A 10,733-nucleotide genomic window follows, 5' to 3' on the forward strand; every position below is an offset into this window, starting at 1 on the left:
CTTGCCCTTCCCAGAAGTTTCTCTTCTTTTAATGCAGTTGCTGTAGTTCACTGCAGCACAGTTATCTGCAAGAAATCTTCTAGCAAAACCAAGCCATGTACTCTGAAGTATGAGTAACTCCAATAAGATTTAAATAAATGTGAGCATCTTCAGGTCATTTCAATTGTAGTTGTGCCACCTTATCCCATCCCACACACCTGCCACCAAAATATGGGCCCGACCTTCTTGTGGCAGCTCAGAATCTGTAGCCCACAGGTATCTTCCTTCTTTTACTAATGTATTAGACTGGGAAATCAAATTCATTTTTTGGTATGGAAAGCCTTTACAATAGATGACATTCTACAAAGGTCCTTGTGTTCATCAGTCAGAGGCTTAGTCATGCCAAACATAAGCTTTCTTCAGATCAAACTATGTGGATTTAAAACTAGTCATACAAACCCACTTTTCTTACCCTATCCAAATTACCCAAACTTTCTTGGAAGGTGTTTCCTAGAAATAAACCCCACTTCAACACCAGATAACTCTAAATTCTCCAGATTTTTCTGTTAGACACAAAGATGTAGAAATCAGTATCACTGTGAGAAGCCAAACAGACTTTGATGATGCTATTTCACACCTAATTGTTTTCTGTAACTATTCTGGTTTGGGCAGCTTTCTTTTAATTTTGCACCTTCCCTCAACAGCTTAATGATTTTAAAAATACCATAAGCTTAATTTTCAAAGTCAAATTTTCATATTCTTCTTCAACTTTTCCCCACCAAGAGAAGTTCTCAGAACATCAGTGGAGAGCTGATGGTGACAGGACTAAGCATCTGAAAAGGAAATACATTCATTTTAGTGACAATGCTAAATCATATTTCGTTCCTTCATATTCAAAGCACATTACAAGTACTAATTAGGCTTACCATCCCTCCTGGGATGTTCTTATAATGCTTTTCCACAGGAAAAAAACAGACAATTAATTAACCCAAAATCATATACAACTGAATGCTGGAGTCAGCATTGCAATACTGAGCAGTCTCACTGCTTACCCTCTGCTCTTCCATGATTGCCTCTATTAAAAAAATTACTGTGTAATTGGAGAGGTGCTATATTTCCAGTCTTTTGAATTGAGGTCATAAAGAATTTTGTCTTTAGACCTCAAATTTACAGGTTGGTGTGTTGGTTTTTTTCCCTCCATGAATACATCAAGTTTCTAAATTCCCTGGAGTTCCCAGCAATATTCCTAAAGGAGGAAGTGACAGAGAAAATTGCAGCTGTCAGGCAATGAATTAAGCACCAAAAAATTATCATCCTTTTAATTCTATTCCCTTAAATCTGGCTGACCTCTATCTCCACCTATACCCATCAGCACTTAAAGGAAAGGCCTACATGATACTAATCAGAATATTGCCTACAGGTGGGCAGAGTTTAGGCATAAACTATACAAAAAAGAAGAATATCACCATGGTTCAGTAACTGACCTTAAAGTCAGCTGGATTAATAAAAATACATGGTAAAAAAGAAAAAGAAGTTCAACCCAGGGGAACTAGCACTGCAGTGAAAGACAGTGGGATCTACTGCAGTAGACTTTACAGACCGCAGGAGAAGAATCAGATTCAGCAGCTTGAAGTCACATGTCTAGAGACAGCAAGTAATGCTAATTAGCAGTCTAGTCACTAGGAACTATTTGTGAGAGCAATGCTAATAGGCTGAGAATTTTTACTTTTTAGCATAGCATCAATTCTAATGGCATAGTTTGTTTCCATATCAAGTTTGCACCCTCAATATGCTTAAAAACCTCTCCCACACAATGTACATTGGCTAGTAAAACTTGAAAACAGTGATACTCAAAGCCCGTTCCATTTTTTGCTATGTCTTCTTCTTAATGAGCAAAGAAATGCGTAACATCTCCCATGTGAAATGAAATCAGATTCCCCTACTGTCCTCCAAAATCTCTATTTTCTAAGGAGTTGTGAAGATTGACAAGTTCTTGACATTTCTGGGTCAACTTCACTCCACCCGGTCCTGACTTTTGTCTCTTGCTGTCTTTAATGGGATTCTCCTTGTCTTTCTGCATGCTTTACTGTAATAGTTATGTCAGCTTGAATTTTGCCCCTCCCTTGCCATAGAACTTGTCACACAGGAGCCTGATAAGCAGCCCTGTGCTGCCTTGACCTCCTAAGACTGCCTAGTGCTACACCAGTGCCTCTATGGTGGGTGTCTGGTGGGGGAATAGCTCCGAAGTCCTGGTTTTGCCCCATCGTGGATACATTGGCTTCTGCTGACAGGCAGAACCGTAATGTACGTGATCAGATTTGTTGTTAACTTCCAGATATGGCATATTATTTCCCACGTGCAACTTAAAGCTTGACATTCCATTGTAATGTCTACAGTGTGGCTATCTCTCATAACCATGGCCTGGACGAGGCATTAATAAGACGGTGAAATCTGTTTTGAGCCACTGCCCCTTTGTCCTCCCTCTGTGCTGGAAGAGCCTAAGAGACAGGCGACTTTAAGGCTGCCTGGAGGGGAGGGGAAGCTGAACCCGGTCCCCAAGCCTCACGTTTCGGAGAGGCGACCGCACGTGTCAGAAGGCAGGAGAGGAGGCGTGTGCAGCTTGCTCGCCACATAAACATTTTTAATTGATTGGCGGGATTTGAATGGCTGATGTGCCATTGGGCCATTCAGGTTTGAAAAGGGAGTTACTAGGGGGTAGCTCGCTCGGGCACTCGTTGCTCGTCTAGCTTGCGTGCTTGTTACTCTCTCACCTCTCTCCGCCGTTCGTTAGAGGACTTCGAGGCGGCGGTAAGCACCCTACTTACTCTTACCTCCAGAGCAATTAGCTCCCTTTGTGAGTAAATTACGCTGTTTTACCTGGTTATTTCTGCGGTTTATAGCTTATTACCTCTTAGTCAGCTCCGGTGTGACCTGGTCTATACCACCCGAGGCAGCAGTGCTGTGTAGCTTCGTGTGTACTAGGGACATTCTAGTTTGTTCCTCTGTATTCCGAGTTCTGCTTGCTCTAGACTGTTAATCTACTGTTTATATTAGCCTTCTGCCGTGTGTAATTAACCTGTTATCGACCGGGCAAACGAACCTGCGTACATTGGCACGGGAAAATAATTTTTGGTGTTTAATAAATAATATTCCTATTGAATCCTCTTTCCGGTCAATACATTCATAAACTACAACAAACCATTACTTAGGTATGATAAGATCCTCCAATAACACCTGCAAAAGGCAACTTCCTCTCCAACAGCGTTTCGGGTTTATTTTCCTCTATTTTTACTTCTGTTTCAATGCAAGGTTGCTTTCCTTGGCTGAAGTTTATAGAGCATCTTAAACCAGGCAGTTTTCCAGTATATATTCCTTATCTTAATTTATATCTATCTATCTATCTGTGTGTGTATATTTATATGTATTCCATGAACATTTTCAGAATGCTTTCTACAGTATTTCCTATGTGTAGCTTACTCAGGAAGGAAGAATTTATGGCTGCATAGTTGAAGTATCCTTAATGAAAGTAAAACATTTAATTGCTCTGCAGTTATCAATAGCAATGGCAACTTTTATAGAGAGTGCTTCAAAAAGGTAAAGAATTTCCTCTGAAAAACATTTTAAAATATTGTTGTTCAATTTTCATTGCTATATTTTTGTCAGCAATAGAGGAAAAAATATGCTTTCAGGTTGCATTGCTATTTGCTGCCTTCCCTTCCCTTGCCTCCCCTTCTTCCCTCCCCTTCTTCCCCAGGAGCACAGAAAAAGGAAAGGAAAACCTTTTTTCATGTTAGTTTTGTGCTCAAGAGCTGTTTGCATAGAATTTTGGATTAAAATTTCCCAACAGCTTTTGAACATTTCAAATTGAAAATTCTCTCTCTTCTTTTTCTGACCAAAATGCTGAGATTTTATGAGCATTCCCATCATTTAGTTGCTGTCTGTTTAGAAGCAACACTCTGGTATGTGTTTGGTCCCCACTATAGGAAGAAAAAGAAATCTTGACTGCTTTTTAAAGCTATGTTTTGCACTTTGGAGGTCTTTTTGAACCTGCCTCAGCACTTTCAGATAACCACCTTGATGTGCAGCATCATAGTGCACCTGACCAGAAAATAAACTATTAATGGGGACAGAGATACCAAAGCTACTTACAGATACTTAAAAACAAATTTATTATTACCAGGTATGTTTAATTGGTTTCACACTGGTTTCCCTATTTCTCTGTGTGTTTTAAGGAAGGCAGCACTGCCTCCTTGGCTCTGATTGCTATAACATGCACAAACCTCCCTGCTCAGTAAGTGTTCACAGTAGAGTAAATAAAAGTATTTCCTTTCACAGTGCTAACCCACTTGAACTTCAACGGAGCATTAGCCACACAAACTTGCTTGCTACAGTGCCAAAGAGCATCTCTCTAGTGCTCCTGCCTGATCTATTGGCGAGTTGGATCTAGCTGTTCATCAGTGGCATGTTGGCTCTCCCATCACAGGGCAGATGAGACAAGAAGAATTACTTCAACATTTGTATTCAGCAGATGTCTCTTTGGAAAACAAAGTGCTTGTTACATCTGGACCACTGCTTAAAGGCAGTTTTCCCTCATAAGAAACATTTGTCAGTGGTTTGACAGTCTTTGCCTTTTATTTTCCTGCTCTCTTTCTTTTCTTTTATTCCCCCCCCTCCTCCTAGAGGACTTGCTTGATCACAAACTCCTAGAAATGTTGGGGTATGTTCACTGTTCCACTGCTGGTGAAGCCAGTGAACCTCTGCACTCACACAGCCAAGGGCTCACACAGAGAATGCACTTTTTCCCATTTTGAGCCTCTTTTTGCCTTACAGCAGACAGTGACTTGCTGCCTTTTGCCAGTGCTTTTTTGATCTCTCTGAGGCTTTCTGCCTCTTCTGTGTCTGTTTATGTTCCTTGCCATTCTTATTCTGTCAGTGTTTGTTCAAATTGTTCCCCTGCAGGACCTGTCATCTCTTCTGCAGAGGATGTGCACTCTTCCCTTAAGTGGCAAGTTAATTTGTTGTAAAAAAAAAAAGAGTGTTTCTATATGGACAATTATAGCAGAAATGGAAATGGACTACTCTTTGTGTTTTAAAGAGAGATGAATGGATTAAGAATGAATCCCTTGCTATTTTCCATAGAGACCTGGTAACAGCCTTCCAGTACCTGAAGGAGGCTTACAAGAAGGCTGCCAAGGGACTGTTTACAAAGGCCTGCAGCGATAGGATGAGGGACAATGGTTTGAAACTAGAGAATAGATTGGATGGTAGAACACGTTCTTTACCATGAGGCTGATGGAACACTGGAACAAGTTGCCCAGGGAGGTAGTTAAGGCCCCATCCCTGGAGATGTTCAAGATCAGACTTAACAAGGCTCTGAGCGGCCTGATGTAGTAGATGATGTCCCAGCTTAATATGGAGGAGTTGGACTAGATGACCTTTGGAGATCCCTTCCGGTCCAAACTATTCCATGATTCTATAACTTAAAATAAAATAAAAATAATTTTAAAATAATTTTTAAAAATAATAATAAAAATAAATTAAAAAAAAAAAAAAAGAACAACCAACAAACCACAAACCCCACCACAAACACAGTGTTAACAGTTCTCAAATAGAAAAGGCATCTTTCTTTGGCCTCTGCACTTTTTAACTCTGTAGGAATCAGGGTGCCTGACATTTGTTTTCCTTAAAAGTGCCAGAAGATTCCTTTTTAAGGGCAAGAATATTTCTGAGAGCAATAAAGGATGGAATTTGTTCTCCCCTAAAACTTTGCCCTTCTCTCCTCCCTTCTCCCAATCCGCCTTTCGTTTTGCTGACGGTCAGTGCTTTTAGGTACATTTTCCCACTCTGCAGGGAGATAAAACATAAGGATTTGTTTTCACGCAGAGAAAGCACACATTGACACAAAATCTCTACCAAGCTTTAGCAGACAAATTGATTAAAAAACCCACAGGAAAATAAACATTAGTGGTCATTAATCATTATTCTAAGTTTATTAAAGAAGAAATAAAGAAAAAAATGAGGCCGGACACAGGCACACAGTAATTCCATTAGCTATGAACATTCTTAGGTCTTCCTGTGTAGAAGATTTCAGCAGAGCTTAAACTTTTTCTTTCATAGAGACTTGCTTTGGGGGGAAAAAACATAACCAAGAATCTTACTCCCCAACCCAAGAGATGTTCCCACTTCACAGTACAGGTTTTAAGTCTTTAAGGTTGATGGACATGTTCTACCCTACTTTCTCAGAAGAAATAATTGATGGAAGAGTCTTGGGATAGAAGTGATCATTGAGACTGCTGACTTGCAATCAATCTGATTTCTCAGATTTGTCATGAGCCTCCCTGTCTGTGCAACCAAGTCCAAGACATCTTACTAAATGGATAAGCCATCAGTATACTATAAACAATTCGGTATCAGATTAAAGTGATGATAACAAAAACAGTAGTCTCATTTGCTATCAGCTGCATGGCAAAATCCATCACTCTGTGGCACAGAAGGGTGCTTTTTCTTGCTGTTCTCTCTTAATCTTTGTTCAGTCTGATTGCCGTTGTTAGTGGCTTGCTGGCAGGGATGGACAGAATGAGAAAGACTTGTGTTGTAAAGTTGAGTGATGGGATCCCATCAAAATGTTCATTGCTGAACATTTTACATTCCTTTTTTCTGGAAAGTGGAAAGCATGTTTTCATCACGGCTTTCCAAATGTAAAACATCTGTGGCTGTCATCCTTTTCTTTTCTCAGCACCTTCATGAGATTGCTTGGCTCGTTTTGACTCATGAAAACGTGCTCTGCTTCTCTGCATACCAGCATATGATTTTCCTCCTTTTTATCTTTTTGTTCTTACTTTGTATGTGAAGCTATTCTGACACCATAGCTTCTTTGTGGTACAATCCTTAAATAGGACCTTCAGCCTTCGTTATAGAAGGCATCATCTCTTCTTAATTGCTTTTGTAGAGGAGTTTATTATCTCGTTTTGATAGAAGAATTGTTAAACCACTGCTAGATTACTAATTTTTGCCTTATTTAATTTCTACACTTTATGATGAAACTGGTTACTTAAAGAAGAAGTTGTTTAATTCACTCTGATACATTTGCGTAGCTCATAGCTACTAAAGAAAAAAAAAGAATAGCTGCTCATGGGAATCACATGTTATTTTATCAGGGAGCTTCTTTATGGTAGGTTGACCCTTGCTGTACAACTCAGCCTGCACAATGTAAGTTGCATTTTCTCAGCCAGTATCACAATCTGACCAGCTGTGCAAGAAAATACTCTGTCAGAGTAAGAAAACAGGATTGAAACTCATCCTTATGCTGAACTACTTACTCTGAAATGCAAACGAACTGCAGCCATTATCAGTGTTTATACCTAAGGGACAGGTCTCAAAACATGTGATTTTGGGGAACAGAAGGGTTGGTAGCAGACATGCACCACTGGCAATAAGCCTCATTTTACCTCAGAAACCAAAGAATATTAGTGTTCAGTAGAGTAACACAGGCCTGACAAGGCATAGGGGCAGTTAGTAAGTGCTCAATTTTTGTTAGCAAGACTTCACAGTATCTCACCAGGCCTGGTCAAATAAAAGCTATGTTGGTTGTTTCTCCTGTCTTATTCAGGTGTCCCTCTTGGTTTAATGATAGATTTAAATAGTAAGCAAATATAGTTGCTCATATTAGAGAAATGAGCATCAAAACTATTCCTGTTTTGCCTTTTCTTTAACTAACTTAGCATGATTGTTAGGACAGTGTATTCTAATATTTCCTGTAGAATTGTTTACAAATGCCTAGTTGAAAGATTACTTTTTTCTGCCTTTTTTACAGCTTGCTGCAAAATTGCAGTTATTGGATAGTGCTAGATGGAAGTTAGTTTTTTCTGTATTTCTGAGGTGAGGCAATTAAGAGCCTTTAGAGTCTGATTTTTCTGGGCCTCTCAATTTAAGAAAGACATTGAGACTCTTGAGCATGTCCAGAGAAGGGCAGAGAGGCAGGTGAGAGGCCTTGAGTACAGCCCTGTGAGGAGAGGCTGAGGGAGCTGCAGCTGCTTAGCCTGGAGAAGAGGAGGCTCAGGGGAGACCTTATTGCTCTCTACAGCTACCTGAAGGGAGGTTGTAGCCAGGAGGGGGTTGGTCTCTTCTCCCAGGCAACCAGCACCAGAACAAGAGGACACGGTCTCAAATTGTGGCGGGGGAAATGTAGGCTCGAGCTGAGGAGAAAGTTCTTCACAGAGAGAATTGTTACCTGTTGGCATGGGCTGCCCAGGGAGGTGGTGGAGTCACCATCCTTGGAGGTGTTCAAGAGGGGACTGGACATGGCACCTGGTGCCGTGGTTTAGTAGTCATGGGGTGTTGGGTGACAGGTTGGACTTGATGATCTTTGAGGTCTTTTCCAACCTTACTGATTGTATGATTCTATGATTTTTCCAACCAGGCTGCTTGGCAGCGTATGGAGGATCACGAGAAGGAGATGAACGAGGAGGTGACTCGTCTGATGGAGGAGATGGAGAGGAGAAGCCAACTGCGCAGGAACCTGGTGCCCATGATCGTGCAGCAGAGGCCTGAGGAGCAGAGCATCACGACCTGGGGAGCTGTGCTCTTTGCTGCCATTGCTGGAGGCCTTATCCTCCTGTTTTGGCTCTGGCGGTGGCTCAGGAAACCAAGGCCTGAAGCAGACTCTGGTGGCAGCGAGAAGGAGATCTTGGACAACAACACAGACAAGAAGGACAAGGAAGAAGAGGAAGGCAGTGATAGAGAAGGTGTGGAAAATAAGCAGGCAGGAAACAGGATTACTTCGGGGTGCATTGAGTGGCCTGGGCAGATAATGATGTCCAGGAGCAGGGTAGTGAAGGAGCTGGTGGATGACCTCCTGCGATTCCTGCGAACGCGCCTCTCAAATAGTTTCGTGCCAGTGCTGCAGCCTGCCATAGGTGTGGGCAGCGCCTTCGAAGGCTGGAGTCCCTGTGAGGCAGACGACGCTGTCTACCAACTGCTTGTGCCCCTGGAGCCCCCTGCTGGGCACAGCTTCCACCGGGAGCTTGCCACGTTGGGGCGGATTCCAGCCAGGGACTACCGCATCCGTGTGGTGCTGGAATGTGCCTGCAGGGTCCGGAACATGCTGTGCTTCATCCACAGCCCCAAGCATCACGTGCGCATGAAAAATCGGCCACCATATATGCTGGACTTCCTCTGCACCCACTCATACCTAGATGTGGAGAAACTTGCCCTCTGGTTCCGGAGGTTGGTGAAACAAGCCTGGGTGGCATTGCCTTGGGCACGTCACTACAAGATGGAGGTGCTGCCATACAGCCAACGCACCTGCTACCTCATGCTTACAAGTGGCTCAGGAAGACCCCTCTATGTTGAAGTGCTTCTTGGGGTGCAGGTAGGATGTACAGACATCTTCCTCACCAGCCACAGTGCAAATGACACCTACATCCGCAGCACAATATGGCAACAGAGCTGCGCCGTGGCAGAGAGCAAGTTCTTCAGCCATATGACCAGCCAGGTGCCACAGGGCAGTTTCCATCTCAGATGCCTGCATCTCTGCACCCGCATGCTGAAGGACACAGAATTCTCTCCCTACACCTTGAAGACAATTGTCATGCACTTCCTGAACACCAGACCTTTGTCCAGCTGGTGCAGAAGGGGCTGCTTCCGGCAGGTGGTGGATATTCTAAACTTCCTGCACCAGTCTGTGGAACAGAAACAGCTCAACCACTTCTTCTTTAGCAATAGTACCATGCCCGAGGAGATCATCTTGCCCAAATGCTTTGAAGAGTGTGAGCCATACAACATACTGCAGCATCTGGTACAGAATCCGGATGCCCATGCCAGGGCATTGAGACAGTGTGAGCAGCTTCAGGAGGAGCTCCTGGAAGGGCTCCTAGACTGATGTCATGGACACCACAGCCTTGTCACCATCTGGACAGTGAATGTCAGCTCTTCTATGGTGTCCATGCCTTCCAGCATCTCTCCTCTGTACATAGTTGGAAACAATTGTTGTCTTTGAGCTAAATAATCATAGTGTTTGAGCAACTGCTCCATCTGTGCCTGTGCTTCATTTTGTTGGGAAATGTGGGCATAGGTTGCTGACTGCTCAGTTCCTACAGAGTGGGCTGAGCACGTTGGCAGAAGAGCTGATGTGGAGGGCTGTGTTTTCAGTGATTCTGTAACTAAGGCTCCCTAACAGGTCTCCATGGCTGTACCATGGAATAATTGCAAGAAATTCTATCCCTCTGCAGCTTTGCAATCTGCAGCTGTGCAGGCAGGAAGTGTGAAGTGTGTCTCCTTGGCCATTCCTGGGGAGTCATAAGAAAATGCAAGGCCTTGGAGCCCCTATGGCATTTCCCTTGGGCAATCCCAATGAGCTGGCAAGATCTTTGATCAGTGTGGTTCCAACTCAAGGCACACACTCATTCTGTCCATGCTGCATTTCAGAGAGCCTCTCATGTTACAATCTGAACTTCAAGGCCCATAATACTTTGCCCCAGCCAGTACATTATGTATGCACTGGTTAGGATATGTGAAGTCATTCTTTTCTGGTAGTCCTGACTCCTCTGGTATGGATCAGTTGACACCCACATTGCCCACTGCCTGCTCCTCACCTCCAGAGCCCCACACCTATTGTGTACTTGCACCTAGGAAGGCCTGGTGGGCAGGGAGAGGGTTCACTTGCTTCCACTACTGGGACAGGTGGCCACTGATTGCTTACCACTGGAGCCCTGTGAACCTCCTGATGGGGGAAGCATGCAGAATCCCTTTGATCC

The 10,733-nt window shown here is 43.1% G+C and overlaps 1 protein-coding gene across 1 annotated transcript; it reads left to right on the forward strand.

Annotated features, from left to right (window-relative positions):
* The first annotated feature begins 8,413 nt into the window (after positions 1 to 8,413).
* Positions 8,414 to 9,859, forward strand: LOC128899496 (inositol 1,4,5-trisphosphate receptor-interacting protein-like 1). The gene has a single exon (XM_054178851.1). It carries the CDS (start codon positions 8,414 to 8,416, stop codon positions 9,857 to 9,859), a length of 1,446 nt encoding a protein of 481 aa, XP_054034826.1.
* The last annotated feature ends 874 nt before the right edge of the window (positions 9,860 to 10,733 follow it).

Source organism: Dryobates pubescens, chromosome Z (assembly GCF_014839835.1).
Source record: "Dryobates pubescens isolate bDryPub1 chromosome Z, bDryPub1.pri, whole genome shotgun sequence".
Taxonomy (NCBI): domain Eukaryota; kingdom Metazoa; phylum Chordata; class Aves; order Piciformes; family Picidae; genus Dryobates; species Dryobates pubescens.

What these genes read in the sequence shown, in the direction of transcription:
- LOC128899496 (XM_054178851.1), top strand. Translation starts at nt 8,414, where the DNA reads ATGGAGGATCACGAGAAGGAGATGAACGAGGAGGTGACTCGTCTGATG.